Source organism: Hypanus sabinus, chromosome 19, assembly GCF_030144855.1.
Source record: "Hypanus sabinus isolate sHypSab1 chromosome 19, sHypSab1.hap1, whole genome shotgun sequence".
NCBI classification, from domain to species: domain Eukaryota; kingdom Metazoa; phylum Chordata; class Chondrichthyes; order Myliobatiformes; family Dasyatidae; genus Hypanus; species Hypanus sabinus.
The window spans coordinates 34,511,332-34,531,231 of NC_082724.1; the positions used below are offsets into that span (position 1 = coordinate 34,511,332).

The 19,900-nt window shown below is 38.9% G+C and overlaps 1 protein-coding gene across 2 annotated transcripts in view; it reads right to left on the reverse strand.

Moving 5' to 3' along the window:
* The window catches only part of eogt (EGF domain-specific O-linked N-acetylglucosamine (GlcNAc) transferase), a 38,318-nt gene that overhangs the window by 10,789 nt on the left and 7,629 nt on the right, over positions 1-19,900 (reverse strand). For both annotated transcript variants that reach the window (XM_059944293.1, XM_059944294.1), the window contains exons 5-14: positions 18,804-18,912; positions 17,804-17,898; positions 14,524-14,628; positions 12,795-12,901; positions 12,582-12,685; positions 5,672-5,764; positions 5,501-5,572; positions 4,688-4,774; positions 3,897-3,965; positions 1,163-1,218 (exon numbers count right to left, since the gene is read on the reverse strand). In XM_059944293.1, coding sequence (XP_059800276.1) covers positions 1,163-1,218; positions 3,897-3,965; positions 4,688-4,774; positions 5,501-5,572; positions 5,672-5,764; positions 12,582-12,685; positions 12,795-12,901; positions 14,524-14,628; positions 17,804-17,898; positions 18,804-18,912 — 897 coding nt within the window. The remainder of the gene's footprint in view (positions 1-1,162; positions 1,219-3,896; positions 3,966-4,687; positions 4,775-5,500; positions 5,573-5,671; positions 5,765-12,581; positions 12,686-12,794; positions 12,902-14,523; positions 14,629-17,803; positions 17,899-18,803; positions 18,913-19,900) is intronic.

The following is a 19,900-nucleotide window of genomic DNA, read 5'->3' on the forward strand; positions in this document are numbered from 1 at the left end:
GACAGATGGGCGCCACCTCCCATCTGTTTAGTACACCGAATGTTCGTGGGGAACTCGGTGCTAAAGTATTTGCAGATGACCAAATTCAGGCTAAGGGTTTCGTAAATAGCAGAGCAGCTACCTCGCTGCAATCTACTGAAAGTCATCCCTCGAGCCAAACTTTTGTTGGCCAATAGATCCTACAAGGGGGGCGGGCGCACGCTCTGTTGCACTCCCCTCTCCGTCACTCGCTCTCTCCGGACTGCGACCGCTGCGGCCCTGGCACAGGGACCTCCAGGCCTTACCTTGTCCTCTCACCCCACCCACAACCAGCCGCACCTGGCCAAGGCAGCGGGCAGTGGGCGGGCGGGAGGCTGGAGTTCGGGCCCGGAGGCTGTCTAATGAGGCAATGAAGCCCTCAAAACTGCTTCGGTACCCTGAGTCCAAGCACCCTGCACTTAAAGACAAACTTGTTGAGTTTTTTGAGCAGAAAAAACGTGAGCGAGCAGGACAGAGGCAAGTGCTGATGGCCATGAAAACTAAACTGCAGAATAGACTAGACATAAGGAATCCCCTTCGAGTATTGCTATATTCGGGTTGTGATTAACACCCCCCCCCCACCCCTTCAACCAGTCCGCAAGAATATTGTCAATATTAAAGCGGTCTGCAGTGCGATAAAAGGTTGGTGACCCCTGTCCTAGAGAAGCTTCAGCTACTAAAGAGCATTTTTCCTGTACCTTCCTAACCAACTAATCTTGGTCCACTCTATAAATTAGTCACTAGCACTGTAATTATACAGGATCCATGGTGGCACAAGTAGTAAAACAGAATTGATTAGCCATTTAGTTTTTTTCTAATTCAGCAAATACTCTAGAAAGCCCAGTCAATGACTTTGTTAAGCAAGAAATTAAACCCTGAACACATGGTAATTAAATGTCTAAATGTACATTAAAGACATGAATTAAAGACTGAAATCCCATTTTTTTAGCATGGAATTACCCTGCATATCAGAATACAATCTTAAAATCTTAACAGTATAATAGGCAGTATAGCATGGCTTTGAAAAGACCACATTCTGAGAACATAATTTCATTGCAAATCAGTTACAGAGAAAAACAAGCATTTCCCCTTTACATTGAGAAATTTAAAAATCACATCCCTGTTGTACGATTTAAATACCTACTTGTAATCCACCACTCTGACGTCAAATACAGACACTGTCTTCAAAGCTTTCACCAGCTGAGAACAAAATTAAAATATTTGTCCAGACATTAAATTATTTAATTTTAATGAGTACTTCATACAATTCAAAAATATTTAGCAAAAAACTTCTATAATTAAGTAGTTGTTACAACTCTCGAAAGTTAAATAAAGCTATCATTTAATCTCCAATGATATTGCCTGCAAAGCAAAGGATACAATATGTCACAGCAACACAGATGTTATCAACAAAATATTGTAGAGATTATACAGGGGTGGGTCATATTCTATTTTTACACAAGATTTTAAATGTATTTCTCAATTTGCTCAGTTGCTACGTTCTGGGAACATGTGGTGTCATGAGAGAATTCAGCAATGCAAAAGGTATTCTCCAGTAACTCTGCATTAATTCTGGAATTTAAGCAATACAACTAACTGAAATGATAAGCTATAACTTTACTAACAAATGAAACAAAGCAACAAAATACATCGATGAAGTACAGAATTCACACTTTCAAGGCACTGACTGTGAAATGCACAAGGTGCAGACACAAGTAGACACAAAAGATTGCAGTTGCTGGAACCTAAAGCTACAAAACAACCTGCTGGAGGAACCCAGCAGGTCCAGAAGGTTTGGGAATTGTTGATGTTTTGTGTCGAGACCCTGCATCAAGATATATATTGACATGTACATGTAATCTCTCTCTCCCTCTTTCTGACCGTTCCCCACCCACAACCCCGACACACACTTGCCATCTTTCTCCAGTTTTTATTTTGTCTCTGTCCTGTTGAACCTGCATGATCCCTAGAGCACCACTCACTTCCCTTCCCCACCCCTTAATCGAGCGCTCCTGCCCCACTCTTCCCCATCTCCCCTCACGATGCTGAGGAAGGCATGGATTGACTGATTGTACTCTTTCTTAAGACAGAAGAGCAGCATCATCAAACAAGGGATAGGAGCAGACAGAATGGAAAATTATTTACTTGGGGGAGGATGACTAACAATACTCTTGGGCAGGAACTGGGAGTGTGAAGTGGAACAGATCTACTCAGGGAAATGCACAATGGAAATATAGAGGCTGGGAAGTTCTGGTAAGACTTTCACAGGGCTCTGGATAGGTTTGTCCCATCAAGGCAGGGAAAGGATGGTAGGGTGACCATGCTTTGACAAGAGATTTGGAACATCTTCTCATAAGGAAGATGGAAGTATACTTTAGGTTTAAGAAGCAAGGATCAGATTGTGTTCTTAGGAGTTATAACACAGCCATAAGGGACATAGGAGAGCTAGAAGGGTTCATGCTAAGGCCTTGCCAAGTAAAATTAAGGAAAATTCCAAGGCACTCTACACATACATGAGGAACAGGGGGATGACTAGAGTAAGCATCTATCAAGGATAAAGGAGGAACTGTGCCTGGAGTCAGAGGAGGTAAGAGATGTGCTTGATAAATACTTTGCTTCAGTATTCAACAGTATGAGGGACTTTGACAAATGTGAGGACAGTGTAGCAGAGCCTAATATGCTGGAACAAGTCAAGAAAAAGAAAGAGGATGTGCTGGGACTCTGAGGAACACTAGAATAGATAAATTCCCAGGTCCAGACCAGATATACTCCAGGTTACTAAGGAAAGGGGCTGCTGCACTGTTGGCGATGATCTCATTGGCCACGGGAGCCATACCAGAAGACTGGAGAGTGGCAACTGTTAATCCTTTGTTCAAGAAAGGTAATAGGATAATCTTGGGAATCATAAACCAGTCAGTCTTACATTAGTGGTGGGCAAACTACCGGAGAGGAGTCTTACAGGCAAGATTCATGAGCATTTACTGAAACACATTCTGATTAGGGATAGTCAGAAATGCTTTGTGAGGAGCAGTTCACATCTCTGAGCCTGACTGAATTCTTTGAGGAAGTGACAAAGCAAACGGATGAAGTTAGAGCCACGGATGTGGTATATCTGGATTTTAGTAAGGTGTTTGACAATGTTCCCCATGCAGGCTCATTCAGAAAGTCAGGAAGAATGGAATCCAGGGATTCAGAACTGGCCTACCCACAGAAGGCAGAAGGTGATAACAAATGGAACATATTCTGGATGGGGCTCCATGACCAGTGGTGGTTCCCAGGGATCTGATCTGGGACCGCTGTTCTTTGTGTTTTTTATAAATGACTTGGATGAGGAAGTGGAAGTGATCCAACCAAGATGTAGTGAGTCAGAGAGGATGCAGAGATTTACCAGCTTGCTGCCTGGGTAACAGAGCATGAGGAAAAGCAGAGCGGATGGTGGTAGAGGCAAATACATTAAGGACATTCGAGAGACTGGTAGAGAGGCACATGGAGGAAACAAAAATGGATGGCTATGTGGAAGGGAAAGATTAGAATTGAAATAGAATTCTATTCTAATTCTTGGAATAGATTAAATGTTTGACACCATACCTTGCGCTGAAGAGCTTGTACCATGCTATACTGTTCTCTCTCCAACCAAACTGGGATTTCAATTGTCATTTATTTAAAATCTGCTACATCTACAGTTTTCCCCCAGAAAAATATGCAAGAAAAATACACCAGGCCATATCTGGCAGCTTTAAAAAAAAAACATTAAGATACATTTTAAAAATGGTAGCTTACTGAAATAAATTGGTAGCCTTTTTTTTATTAAACTGATCAAAAATTTGTAGTCACTCAAGTACCTTAGACAACAATATGAGCTTCCTTTAATTGCTCACCTCATCCTGATTTAAAATTCTGCGGTACTGAGTGCTGCGAACCAGGAATGTAATACGAATTCTTCCAATCTTGATAAAAGAGAATTACATTAATTAAGAATTCAGCAAGATCTGTAAACATTAAAATTTTAAGAATATCAGGATTTAGAAATATAAAATACACATTGTGATGTCATTTAGAACTTCAGAAACCAAATTAGCCACAACTAATAAATATATTCAAATATTGCAAATGAGAAATTTTTCTTATCCGCTCCCGTCTTTGCATTTAACTCTTCCATTCCCACAAAATTGGGGACTGAGCAGAAAAAAAAAATCAACCTGCTTTCCATATTTAAAGATTGTAAAAATAAATTTTAATTGTCATTCATATGGATAGTGTACTTGCACAGTCTGAAATTGAACAGTGGTTAGTGTGTTCCTCTCACCTGCATGTTCCTCAATCTGTGTTTAACTTACCTTCTCCTCCCTGGCCCAGATACAACCAGCACTCTTCCCAAAGTCATCATGGATCATCTTACTAAGCCAATATGATATTGTTTCTACTTAATCAATCACTTAAATACACTTAGCAAATATTAATTTAACCAATTCCTCTCTTAAAATCAAGAAACCAGTACATTTTGGTCCAATTAAGCAACTGTTGTTTTTCTTACATACTTAAAACCCGGTACGAACAATGAGAAGAGACACTTTGATATGTCATCTTAGGTAATTAACAGATCTCATTACTTCAATCATTAACTTTGAGCTTAATCCTTTACTGCTGCACTTTTACATTTGACACTTACCACTGGAATATCTTGTGTAATATTTAATCTAAACAGGACATGCAGCGAAAATGCTCTAAACATTCCTGTGCTGAGGCAATCAGGCACCTGTAAATTAAAGGTGTAAAATTAATGTTATACGTAACCAATCACCAAATTGACAAGCACTTTACAAGCTGCAGACATTTTAATATTTACTCATCAGGTTTCATGAACCTAGTGGTAAACAGACTGAACCTATTGAAGAATTCGCGTGTTTGGCTTATGACGAAATTGCTGTACATTTAAAGCAACAAGAGTGGATGTTAAACAACTCCATTATTTTTTGCTTATTTAAGCTGTCTCAATATGCTTCATTATTTTATTTTACATATAATGAATAGAAAACTACCTTAAAAATATAAACGTGAGAAATATTGTCAGAAACAAGAAGGTATTTTAAAGTTTAGTTTATGAAAATTAAACAGCACAACAAACTTCCTATATGCAGTAAATTCCTTAAATTCTTTCCAAAAGCAGCTTTTTAATTCCAATTTTGCAGAAACAGCCTTGTGATTTGATTGGGTACGTTGTAAAATGCAAAGCATACACACAAGGATTTGGGCTTTTTGTATTATGAATCTGGTCACAGAGGATCCATAATCTCATGGAACAGACCTTACAATCCTTCCCTGCGGAATTCGTGCAAATTTGTGTTTTGCAAAGTATGAGCATTTTCAGAGAAAAATTAAAAACTTACCATTGTGCATGTGCTTATTCAGAATGAAATGTGTTACATAAAGCATGTTTTCACTGCAGAGGTAAATAGATTTTGGAAGCATCAAACTCACTTACCAAAGGTGTATTGTAAAATAATCCATGGCGCATACGCGGCAGTAATGAAAAGACTACCTCCTTGAAACATACCTAAATTGTCACATACAAAAGTACCGAAATGTTGGTGTGTAAACAGATTACATTTTAAAATATACGAAGTATGCAGCAGAAATTAAGTTAGTTTCATACCCGTTTTTGATCAAATGATTTTAAATGTATAATGTTGTAATCAGAAAATGCTTTCCAGGTATCACTAAATAAATCACCGTAACCATAGTAACTCTACAAAAGAGAGAATAGATGGATTAGCACTAACAAACACTCAACAGATAAAAATAAAAACAATTTACCTCCATATTTTGGAAATAAATAACATTGAAACCCTCAACTACCATTAAGATACATCTTATACATTTTGCAGCAATCTGCAATTATCTTTTTTTTTACAAATTCTAAAGCAATTTTGATACATTTTTGTACTTTATTTCAAAATCATACATTATAGTTAACATAACAGAAAATAAATTGTTACAGAAAACCAATGACAAAACCAACAGAAAAAAAGAATGCATGAAAGTTAGCAAAAAAAAAACAAAGTGGAGAGCTTTTGAAATACGTGGTTTTCCAAGGCAATTTACATGAAGAAATGAGTTCTAACATATTTTTGTAATATGATCAGGAGTATTATATCAAAGGAAAATACATTGAGCAGCAATTTCATTCAAGTCTAGAATACATATACCAATCTTCAAGGAGAAGATTAAAAATCTACTTTGAAGTGGCATTCAGTGAAGTTTTTACAAATTAAGAAATGATTCTGCACAATCTATACAGGACAACAACGTTCACAGTTTCTATAGCTAGTTACAACTAATACCTGAATAAAAGCACATCACTGTCTGGAGGGGAAAAGGAAACAGCTTTTGCTTTTATATACACACAAACACTTATAATTCAGAAACAACAATCAATTTAGATGCAGCTCTGCCTCTTGCACGAAGAAATTAGACTGTAAATAACTGATTTTGAAAAAATCTGAAATGCTTCTTTCAAAGAAAAAACTGAGTCTACAGAGGGATACAAGCAGGGTCAGCAGTAGCAGGCATAATAAAAATAACGGTAGTAAATGTGAAATAGTCTTTCAAACATATGGTTTTCCAAAACAATTTACCAAGAATATAGACTGAAGAATCAGACAAGCCTTCAAATTATCATTTTAATGAAACATTCAGGTTACTGATGACATGAAAGTAAAGCCACTGCTCAATTTATTCTGAAGTACTTACTGGGAACAGATAATAGAGACCAGATAAACACGGTATAAGAGAAGAATCTTGCATTGTATATTATACTGTACAAAGTACTGAAATGTTGTATCGAAGATTATTTTATGAATAATGGCCACTTTCCAGAACAGCAGGATTTTACTCTATATTATCTGCACTTTATTTGAGTTAGACATCCTTTAATTGATGATGGAGTAAAGTCATCAATTTATGTTCTCAATGAATAAACAAGTGATCTCATCTGGTGCTTTGGTGTTACAGTGAAATAAACGAAGGGAGATCTCCCACAGGCTTGAGGTTACTGGCCACCTGCTTCTGGATCGTACTGTGCCTTCCCGGGCAGTCCAGTACATAATCTGTCCACTGGGATCAATGTCCAAGCACGGCAACAGGGTACAGAGTCGAACCCAGCACAAGTGGCCAGCAGCACTGCTGTGACAGCAATCAAAGCCTCACAGAAAGTCAAGGGAAGGTTATCACTTATTAAATGATTGTGGCTGTCATCGATGGTTAGTAACATTCAAAATCACTTTAAACTTGTTAATAAAACAAAAAATAATTAAAGAAAATTAAATCTAACAAAATATGAAACTGAAGACAATTAATTAAAATCTGTATGCTTTTCTCCAGACAGTAGGGACTGTAGCACAGAGAACATTTAACCTCATGCCAAGTTTAACCTGATACACATTCAGCGAGTGGATCTCCTGAAATCTGGGAATTCTTTGAAAAGTGTCAGTTGTCCGTCATTTTCCAACAATTACATAAACCTTGTGCAGAAGGAGTTTTATTAGTGAAAAAGTCACTGCACTGGGGCAGTTCCACTCTGATGGCCTCAAAAACCTTGGAGACTTCCTCGGCTGCAGTAGATAGCCATGATGCCTTCTGTGCTTCATCTTGCTCTTTGCTCTTCGTGAAGTGTTGCAGCACCACCTTCCTGGCTGTTGGATCTTGCAGTTGATCTCATCCCCCCCCCCACCCCCAGTCTGCCAGAACAGACTTGGCACTCTGAGGTAGACATATCCCTATCTCACCAGAGTTGGAGGCTCCCGACTGCCCTCAGCTGGTTTAGACTGCCTGTCACAGCGATGCACTGGTGTGCGGCCACTGTCACGTGGAAACACTTATTTGGAATAAGAGGCGAGAGTTGGGTGGCAGGTGGGGACCCTGGGCAGAGCATGACAAGCCCACCATCACCCCTCCCTGGACAGCCCATACATCCTACTTTCTTTGAAAAGTAGTGTTGTGCCAACAGGCTGCTGAGATTCGGAAGAGCCCAATTACAAGTTTCAGCAGTTGTCAGAGCTCGGCAGAAGATCTTCCCTATGGCATTCTCTGCTCAGTCCCAAAGACTACTGTTGTTTAACAAGGTGTTTGACCAACCTCACCTGTACTGAGTGTTCCACTGTTGGAAGAGCTGTCTTCAATGTGTCATTACATTGAAGTGCACCTCATCTCTTAATCAACCAAAATGTATTGCTGTACCATTTCTAGAAAAGTATAGAACTCTTCCTTGTGTCCTTGCCCATATTTATCCTGAAACTAGTAATCACTAACAGGTGGCCTGCTCATCATTTACAGGCTATCATTACTCAATGTATATTCTTAGCATCAAATTCTGATGTGTGATTAAACATGGAAATGCAAAATCAGCTCTCCACAAGATGGTATTATGTGATTAACAATTATCAATATATTGATATTAAGAGGATTGGTAAAAAAATAATTATTACTATCATTTAAGGAACATGGATACATGGATACTTTTATTTTGTATTCATAGAGCACAGAATTCCTAAGGTTCAGAAATCCAATGAGAAGGAAGAAAAATGAACACATGCCCACCTAGCTTTATTTCACTGTTTAGAACAGAGAAAGCAGGGGGTAACCTCAGGGACAACTTTGGCTTCACAGTAATTCCACCACTAATCTTGCCTCCCTTTCAGCGTTTTGCAAGAAAACATTCTCTGTTGATACTGTTGATGGGTGTTCTGTGTATTGTTATACTGGAACCACACACAGTTATAAAAGGTTAAGATTACTGAGCGTGCTCAGTTCATCACGTGATTCTGAATGTGCTTTTCACCTGCCAAAATGTCACTTCTGTTATTTACAAATCACAGACAAATGTCAGCAAATAGTGCCAATGTAGCTGTACATTACAACCTGCCAATATTAACTTAGATTGCTTTAGTGTGAAAGTTACAGAGTCTGCAGGTCCAATGAGCACTGGATATTAAGGAGTATCGGCACCTGAATAAAGTAAATAACAGGAAGCAGATGGCATATATTGAGACCTGGAAACAGGAGAGGTCCTTCAAGAGTTTGGTAAGTGATCAGAGGGCAAAGAGGGGCTCCAAAATGTCCCTGATGTACAAGAGCAGGAAAATCCTAAAGCATTTTATATTAAAAAGGATAATAAGGGAAAGAGCAGGCCAGTCAAGGTCCAACATGACAGCCAGTGCATGGAACCAGAGGGTGCAGGTGAGATTTGAAATGAACAGGTCTCTTCTATCTTCGCCAAGGCAAAGGACGTGGGAGCTGGAAAATTCAGGGAGCGAGACAGTGAAATTTTAGATAATATATCATTAAATAGAAGATAACAGACATGTGATAGTGCAAATTTAGTCACAAAGTAAAAGGAAACATATGTAAGATTTAGGAAGCCAAAATTAGACAAGGCCTTTAGAGAAAAATAAAGGAAGCAGGACTGAACTTAAACAGGGAATCAGGAGAGAAGAAAAAAAGGAGCCATGAACTGTCTCTGATGAGGAGGATGAAAGAATATCCCAAGGCATTTTCTGCATTCATTAAAAATAAAAGGGAGAGGTGAAGGCCAAAGACATAAGAGGGAATTTATGCCCGGAGCCAGAGGAAGTGGGTGAGGCACTGAACAAATATTTTGCATTGGTATTCATAAATATTGTGCTGCAGCCATTCATGTAAAGGAAATTCACCCTTATAGAATTCACAAATCATTACCCAAAAGTTTGCTATACAGAATTAAATTCACTTTTACAGATTTTAATAAACACAAGATTATTATCAGTCTGCATTTGCTAACACAAATAGATGCCAGTCTTTCACACATATTTTAAAAAATCGTAATATATAACATTTTCTAGGAATGCAATCCCCCTATAACATGGGATGCCTTTATATTACCAGATTATATTTAATCAATAGTGACTTTTGCTGCTTATTTATGTTTCAATCTAGATTTTCACAGTCTGCAACTTAATGAATATTAATGAAGCTAACAGATAACCTACTTTAGATCTTCATTAATACGTAATTTAGTGGAAACAGATATTGCAGCTTTGAACTGCCTCGTATTCAATTGTGATTAACCCACTGAAACAGCAAAGGGATTTGGAAACGATTAACAAATGGTAGAGCAAAGAGAGTGGAGAAGACAAATTTTCACTGAAGACAAAACAAGAGGTGAGCAAAGTCATGAAGAATGTGGAATAAGATGATGTTTAAATTTGAGATAAAGGAGAACTACAGCTGGACAGTGTGAGGATGCCAGATGAATATGATTTGACTTTGCAAAGATATAAGGAATTGTTTTGTACGAATTGAAGTGGAGGAATGAAGGCCAGTCAGGAAAGCATTGAAAATGGTCTTGTCTGAAATAGATAAAAGAATGTTAGCTACACTGAAAGTTGCCTGCAGAGCCAGTCATGATGATGATGATATCACTTAAAATTGCATGAACATATTTTTGGAACTTTGAACAGGTTGCATTTGCGATGGCTGGAGGCAAATAATCTCAGCCATAGGACATTTCTGCTAGTGTCCAAGAGAACCATCTTCAGTTGCTCCATAAGCGACCTGCCTTTGATCATAAGTTCAGAAATAGGTATGTTAGCTGCTGATTGCACAATGCTCAGATGCTGAAGCAGCCCACAGCCAAGTTCAGAAAAATCTCACCAATATCCAGTTCTGAGTTTATCGTCGGCAGAAAATACTTGCGCCATAATAAAGGTCAGGCAGTGAGAATACAACAAAAGAAAATCCAGTTATCAAACCCTGACATTCAATGGCATTATTTCATTAAATCTCCTGTTATCAATAAGCTGGATGTTACCATTGATCAGAAACTGAATTGGCAGATACACAACATGGCTTACAAGAGCAGGCCAGAAGCAAAGAGTCCTGTGGCAAGCAACTCACCTCCTAGATTTCCCAAAGGATGTACAAGGCTCAAGTTAGGAATATTTTCCACTTGCAGCTTCAACAACAGTTAAGAAGCTTGACACCTTACAGGAGATAATCACAACCATGTTCTTACTCCTGTTATGAAGCCCCGTAACTGGGTCACTTACCAGCAAAGATAGAGAAGTCCGTTGAAGTCTGATGGTACTATTTTTAAAAGTATTTATTGATAAAGGGGCACAAAAATAAGATTAATGCAACCATACAGATAATATACGTCGTCAATACTAAATCTAAAAGCGCGGGTATCATAATAACCAATAAGAAATAGCTCTATCGTTGTCTAGGGGATAATGTATTGTCCGATGGAAATATAAAAGTCACTGTTAGTTCGTTCAAGCTGCAGCGTTTTTGGGTTTAATAGCGAGGCGGTTTAACTTGCCCGGGTCTTTTATGATGCCAATCCTTTGAGTCGGGGAGTTGGTTTCCCCGTTGTTAGCTAAAAGCTGTTTTCCGTGTTACAAGCCACCAGACCCAGACAACGGAACTGAACGCACGTGGCCTCCTACAAATGGCTTCCCGTTATCACGGGAGTGCTAGCGTTTCTTCTGGTGCGTCTGAGGGGCTGTTCCCCCAGACCCTCTTTTATCCTGATTCGCAGGGTCGTAGATGTCAATCAGGTTGGGGATGATGCAATCTCTCCCTCAACCAGCCCACTTTGCCTGAGGGCATCCACGTAGTACAGTCTCCAATCCACAAAATTTGCCTTCCAGAGACAATGGCCATGTCCCGTAGCTTTACATCGCCGGGGGAACGAGAAATTCCGCACCTCTCTCTCTCTCTCATTCTCCTGGGCCCCCTGACCCAACCCAACAGTGATCTTGCGATTCTCACAAAGGAGGGGGCTGCAGGCATAACAGTCCATCACCAAAACAGCAGTTTATGTTATAAACAGGATGCACTGCAGCAGCTCACCAACACACCTGAGGCAGCACATTCCAAACACCTGAACCTCTACCACCTAGAAGGACAATGATGCAGAGGCATGGAAGGCCGGAATCCTCCACTGACCGCCATTCCTCCCACCTTTGCTGAGGCAAAAATCCTAGCACTCTCTCTCCCTGATAGCATTGTCAGTATAGCCACACCTCAAGAGCTGCAGCGCTCAAGAAGTCAGCTCACTGCTACCTTCTCAAGGGAAATTAGGGATGGGCAATTCTCCGCTGGCTCAGCCTGTGAAGGACTGATACATAGAATGAAGATAAATAAAACAGATTTACTAAAACATCAAATAGTTTCCATCAATAGCCAAAAAAAAACTTCATAACACAACAGATTGTGTAGCCAAATTTTACAATACTAACCATCTCTGGAGAGAATCAGAACACACAGCTACACTATCAACAGTAATGCTTGATTTTGTAATGCAAACAGATGTGGCTCTACCTTAAACAACTGTGAGAACTGCAAAATGTAGCAAGATTAGCAACGAGCACAAATAAATATGTTATTCAGGTTTTAACTTTCATTGACCTCTTAAGAGAAGAGTCCTACTTGGTTTTCGACTTTATCTGGTTTAATACAAAGAAAAGGGATGGTGATGTCATAATATTGGTGATCTATGACTAAAAGCAAAAAGATGAAATACTCACAGTATCCCACATCACGATATTCACATCGGTGTTAAAAGAATTATTGATGTGTTGGGAAATATAGAGATTAATAAAATCACAGAAATGATGATACATATTGACACCTGAAAGTAAAGAGGAAATTTTCAAGTACTGAATGAACCAATATTAATATATTTAATGATGGAACTAAATGCAAAGGCAAAACATTATGAACAGGAACTTATAACTTACCTGCATCTAACTTCATAAAGTAGGTTGGCTTTTCAATAATGAGGTCACAATTTCCATACTCCATCGGTTGGAAGTTTAGTTGCGAATATGTTTGTAATTCTGCGAACCTATGCAGAAGAATTTACAATGCACAAAGAACATTAGGAACAGATCACTCAAACTAGAGTCTGTTCAAAAAGATCATGAATGACATGACTGTAACCTCAGCTCCACAATCTCATCTGCCCCTGCTCCCTTCACTTCCTTGTTTATCAAGAATTTATCTACCTCTACCTTAAAATACTTAAAAGGCTGTTGTGGGCATGAGGGAATCAGTTAGAGGGGTAAAAAGAGAAAGCAAGAGAAAGAAAACAAAGTGAAAATGAAGACAGAAAGAAAATAAAGAGGAAGAAAAAATAAGAGAGGGAAAGAAAATAGGGAAACTGCAGACCACTCTGTCATCTCACTGACTTCTCAGACTGGGATCCATAACTATCAACTCCCATCTTCCACCCTCCATAAACTTCACAGTTCAAAGTACATACAGCATACATCACCGTATTTGAGATCCATTTTTCTTGCAGACATTCACAGTTAGTACAAAAAGAATAAAAAATAAATAAGAAATATCGAGATTATGAGTTGAAGAGTCCCTGAAAGCGAGTCCATAGGTTGTGGGAGTAGTTCAGTGATGGGGACGAATTAAGTTGAATGAAGTTTCCCCTCTGACCCTACAGCCTGACAGCTGTTCCTGACCTGTGGTGTGGGTCTAACCCGTTCCAGCATCACTCTGCTTCTACTGACTTGGATTAGTTGTCAGACCAGCAATGCATCTGGCAAAACCCTCCGCTGTTACTAAATGTCAACAAGGCCTTACCCCTTCCTTTCTCTGAAGCCTTCATGAGTGCTACAGCCCTCCTGCATTCTCTCAAGTCTTGCCTTTTCTATACCCAACAGCAGCCATTGGTTTCATCAGCTCAGACCTTAAATTCTGGTATTTCCAATATAAACCTTTCTTCCTCTCCCATCTCCTATAACATGCACCCTAAAATGCATATCCAAGATAAATCTGCCCTTACATTTCATAGAATATTGCATGTACTCAACTTACGTTAGAAACTGTTGCTTTGAAGTGTCCTAAAGTGCTTAGCTCTCACATTGTTATTACATAATCAGTTTTTGATACTGTGACTTTGAATTTTAAAATGCGTTCTTTTTTAACCCCACAAAATAAATTTTCTCCCCACCCTTTTCCCTTTCTTTACATCTCCCCTCTGGAAAACTACAGTCCTTAATCTCTTGTGAAATTGTCTGCTGTGATGAAAAGAAATCTCCATGGGAACCTGCACATGGAGGATTCACTGGGCTTTGAAGAAGCTGAAATACATGTTTACTTTCGTGTAAACATAAGGGAGTCGGTAAAATTAGTCAATCCATTTACCACAATTAAAAAAGTATAAGTAAATTATCAAGGAAAATCACCTAAATGTGATTTACAATATTCTCTGGGTAGCTGAGAAGACTTATCAATCTTATGAGCTCATGTATTTAAAGATTAAGTTAAGAGGCTGAACTAATTTTTTTTTTGACAAGCAGCCATGTACGGATTCCAGATGGTGATCACCTGGATTTAACCACCTTGATAAAAGTACTAAGTCACAAGATGTAAGCTTTTCTATAGCATCTTGAAACAGGGATAATACTTCCTCTGCAGTAAGTAATTTATGTAATCACAATACCAAGAACTTACCAGGACTGCAGAGGACTCTTATGTTCTCCTTCAGCCATCAACGCCTCCTTGTTCAATTTACAATGGCCTCCAATTTCACCCTCTTGAAGAAAATCTTCCTTATATCTGTTGGGAGCACAAGGACAGGATTAGGCTGCCTTCTCAAGTTTGTTCTGCTATCAGTTAAACAAATAACATACTTAAATGAGGCATTTACAGTGCAATTAGGATTTGCTAGAAGACCACAGTTAGTTCCCATCCATCATCTTATGACTGGCTTGAAAAGTCACTGCTGATCATGTAGGAGCCAAGGCATGGGAGCCTTTTTGATTGGCATTCCTACAATCACCATTCATCATATAAACTAATGTCATGATGATTACCAATAGAATGATTCTGGACTTCAGTGGCTAGATGAGAGATGATGAGGATCTTCCTAAGATCAAATGTTCATATGACAAATTACTGACCTACAGAAAGAGAAGCAGAGTTAACATGTCAGGTTCCAAGCCCTTCATTAGAATTGGGAAAGAGCTCAGGGACCCTGGCTCATTGGAAAAGTAGAGGTGATAGGTCAAGAATTGCATATCCTGTGGTTGAATAGGAAAGTGCTACTTGACCGAGAGTCACACTGACTCTTTCTGAGCCTCGGATTTATCACTAGTCAACTCAGACAACATCAAGTACACACGTCATCCATTTTTCCTACTTCATCAAAAAGCTTAGTCAAACATGATCCAAGATCTGCCTTCCAAAAAGCTATGCTGTCTCTCTTTAATTAACCTCTAACTTCTTTAAGTGCCTTTTCTCCCCACTGTAAATTGTTTCCAAAGTGATTTTACACATCTAAGAGTCTATTTCAAGTGATGCCAGAACTTCCAATGGCTCCACATGCTTTTGTTACCAAGCACTTATAAATGCTGCTAAATCACATTTAAGCCTGTTTACCTTTTCATAAAACTCAGGTTTCAGCCAATTGACAAAAAAGAAACAATATCTCCAGGGAAGGGCATAAATATTCCCCTGATATCTACCAGCAAATCCAAATGGAAACTTCACAGATCTGGAAATGGGATGAATGTCCCAATTACGAGGTGTTCTCTGTTAAAATACCCCCAATGAAACTTGCGGCATAGTGTTATCAGATATGAAGAATAAGACAATGGACAAACTTTCAAAGAAATGCTAATATCACAATAACAAGGAAGTATCTTCAGAAGAGTGTGTGGCACGTGGCCAAGTGGTTAAGGTGTTGGACTAGCGATCTGAAGGTCGTGAGTTCGAGCCCCAGCCAGGGTAGCGTGTTGTATCCTTGAGCAAGGCACTTAACCACACATTGCTCCAGTCCACCCAGCTGAAAATGGGTACTGGCAAAAATGCTGGGGGTTAACCTCGCGATAGACTGGTGTCCTATCCGGGAGAGAGTCTCTTACTCTCAGTCGCTTCACGCCACGGAAACCGGAAATAAGCACCGGCCTGATGAGCCTATATGGACTTTAACTTTAATCTTCAGAAGAAGGCAGAAAACCTCTGAAGTTTTTGTAGGCTGAGAGCTTGTTATTTAGTCCAAACAATGGCCAATCTAATATTGTCTCTTGGTATACAATTAGACGCTGTATATGGACAGATTCACACAAATTTACAACCAAATGAAAATTACCTTGTTTTCAACTTGTAAAATTGAAAATTCTTTAAGAAACAAGCTTATATTGCTCACACATGTACACAGTCCACCAGTCTCACATGCCAGGAATTTGTTGGCTTCTTGAGGCACTTGTGGAGACAGCATGGGCATTTATCACTGCAGTACCGGCTCTACCATGTTCAAGCAGACAGGAGGGCTGGGATCGAAGTGGACCATGAGTTATGCATAGGATTTGAGCACGCCAGCACTCCAGCACTCTTTTCTTCAGATAGCCAAAGACTGCTAACACATTGATGGCCTGGTGAATTTTATCATCAATACCTGCCTTCATTGAGAAGAGGCTTGGGAAATGTGGGAAATGAACTACAAGTTCAAGGGTCTCATTTTGTACCTCTATTGGCAGAGGAGAGCTTTGCACTGTGAGCAGCATATACAAAATACTGCAGCAACTCAGCAGGTCAGGCAGCATCTATGCAAGTGAATAGCAGCCAACATTTTGGGCTGAGATCCTTCATTCAGACCAGTGGAAGCATTTCAGAATCTACCCTGTCAAGCCATTTAGGACCTAACATGATTGAATAAGGTCACCAATCATTCTTCTAAACACCAGGAGGTGCAAACCCAACTGTCTAGTCTCTGTTTATAGAAAGATCCTCTCTTCTCAGGAATTAGCAAGAAGAATCTCATTTTGACTTCTTTCTTTTTAGATACAGGGAACAACACCAAAATTGTGTATGGTTTTCCAGGTGTAGGCTCACCAACACCTGCGTAACTGCAACAAAACTTCCCTATTCTTAAACCCTAACACCTTTACCATAAAAGCTAATACATCAGTTGCCTTTTTAACTACTTATTAAACCACTTGGCAATTCAGCCCATCGAGCCTGCTCAACCATTCGGTCATGGCTAATGTATTTTCTCTCTCAGTCACGATCTCCTACCTTCCATAACCTTTATCGTGATCTCCACAGCTGTCTATGTCAATGAATTCCACATATTCACCACCCTCTTGTTAAAGAAATTCCTCCTCATCACAGTTCTACAGGGATATGCTTCTATTCTGAGGCTAAGCCCTCTGGTCCTAGACGCTCCCATTATTGCACAGAGTGCTAACAAGTTCAAAGGTTCATTTATTATCAAAATATTCAACTCTGAAATTCTTCTTGTTCCAAGTTTCAAGAATGTTCACAAGATTTCCACACTGACTCCTGGGAAACCCTGTCCCAAGACCACTGTAAATGATGAGAGGGAACGAGCATTGTGTTAAAATAGCACTGAGAACCTGGAGTCAGTGTGTAGAAATGCCCAGAAGCCAGTGTACACAAAAGGACACACCACCTCACAAATTTATCTCCTACCCTAAAGTGATTAAATTTGTGGAAACCAAATTAGCCTCATCAGTAATCTCAAAACCCAGAGAATGCAATGACAACAATAGAAGACCATTTTGAGCAAAAAGTCACAATACTACACACTTGCACTGCTTTAGATTCTGAGAATCTACATAGCACACTCACCATTTGACTGGAAAAAGAAAACTGTATCATCATACAGGCGTCAGCTGTTGCTAGCTACATTAGGAAAGTGAAGCAAATTTTGAAAACACATTAATATAAAGATTCTGCTATTACAATCAAGATATCTGAAGATAAAGACCTATCTGTGTTCCTTCTTGGGTTTCTCAAATCAATGTAGAGGTTAGAAGCTCTACAATAACGAGTGTATTTTGTGCACGCCAGGAAAGAATCACCCTGAAATGAAACATCACAGAAGAAACAAAAGTCAAACTTGAATAAAATCAAAGCCCACATTTTTTTTTAAATCATTCAGAAACTAATAGGTGAACTTTACAATCAATGTGCGAACAATGCTTACCACCAACTTTTAGCCATTAAGATTAAAAGAAGCTTTGTAGCATGAACTCTCCCTTTTAAAAAGTAATTGGGAATCAACCATCTTCTGTTGGTGATATCTGGTATCCAGCAATGGGGATGCCATCAGTCAAGCTAAGAAGCCAATTATTTTGTAGTATTCTTACAGACTGTACATCAGGAGATAAAGAGTCCTAATATGATGTAGCAGTTAAAAAATTTATGGGAAGTAAAATGACATTGGCCATTAAGTTGGAAGGAAGGCAGAAGCTGAAGTGTCACCAACAACTTTGGGAAAAAAAACTTTGAAACTTATTTGGCATTTTTACAGCTGACAAAATTTTAAAATTTGAGAAAATAACTTCCTAAAACTATAAAATGACATTATTTTTCAAGGATGGAGGGGTTGCTCAGCAATGGTTGTCTCCATGTAAAAACTCAGTTGCACCATACTCAATGTGGCCATAATTTACAATAGCTTTTACAGTGTTAAGGATGCACTAAAAGTCCACATTCTTGTTTTTTTTAACCGTCCGGATTGGCAAAGTTAACAACATGGAACCTACGGTGTTGCAGGGCAGCAGTGACACTATTTTGTGGGTTTTTTTTGGTTTTACTGTGCACCCACAGACAGCAGAAGTTGCAATTACCCTAAGTAATGATGGTAAATGTAGTTGGTTTTGCTATTGTTACAATCACAAACTCTGTGGCAATATAAAAATGGAGAGACAAGACTAATTTCAAACTAAACCAATTTAAAAAGGTAGATCAGAAAAAAATCTTACTGATTTGACTGGTTCACACAGTGTTTTCATTTCATGAAGCATTTCTTTAATGTAACCAAAATCGCCTTGCTTCCAAAAAATCTCCTCTGCTCCCTCTATTGTGTTGGCCCTGTAACAAGATATAACATGAAAACCTAGTTTGTTAATATTTGGTTTATCCATTTACTGGCTGAGCTGCAAATCCTCAAAATCTCAATCTGCTTTTTGGCTGCATAACAATAATGACAATAAAGCTGGGTTTAATGGAGGATCTGAACCAGTATGTGCATTTTGCACTGTTTCCATTGCTTGAAATGCCAAGAGCTCAAGATCAAAGCTCTGAACATTAATCTGTCATATTATTAAAACCAAAATTAAATTGAATTTCAGAGCATGTTAAAGTATAAATGCTTCAAACACCAGCACACACGGCATTTAAATGAATATCCACATGGTATAATAGTGTGAAATACCATTCTGGGGAAGCTACAACAGCATAAAGAGCCTCATTCTGTAGTTACTAACAAATTTTCTAAGTGTTGTTTCAAATATTATGGAAGCTGCAGATGAAAATGAAATTGTGCAACACAAAATTGATCAACGAGGAAGAGCCAGTCAAGTATATTGTCAGCTGTAGCTTAGAGGCCGGCACTCTTAACTCCAAGTCACAAAGACAAGGATTCAAATAATCACTACTTAAATAAGAATTGATAAAGGTTTGCGCAGAAAAATTAGAACCTGGAAGGTAGTGCCCATGATGATAACATGCATTAAGCTGGTATTCACTCCGTACTGACATAGTCTCTATACTCCTCTTCCAGTAAATCTGCTCTTTTCTGTCCTTTACAATTAAGAGCAGATGTGAAGAAGCTATCTGAACAGGGAGCTATTGAATCAACAAACTGTAAACGTGGAACTGCTCCATCTATACTTTTGATTAAGGAGATGTCTAGCTTGATCTGCAATCTGAACAGTTGAATTCTCCCTTGAAAGAAAATACTTTAAAGCAAAGAATTTTAAGTTGAAAGGCTGCAAAGAACACAAAGTACTGGGGAGAATTATAAAACAAAAGCTATTCGTATAACATTTTGGTAAACTCCGTACACCAACAGTTGCAG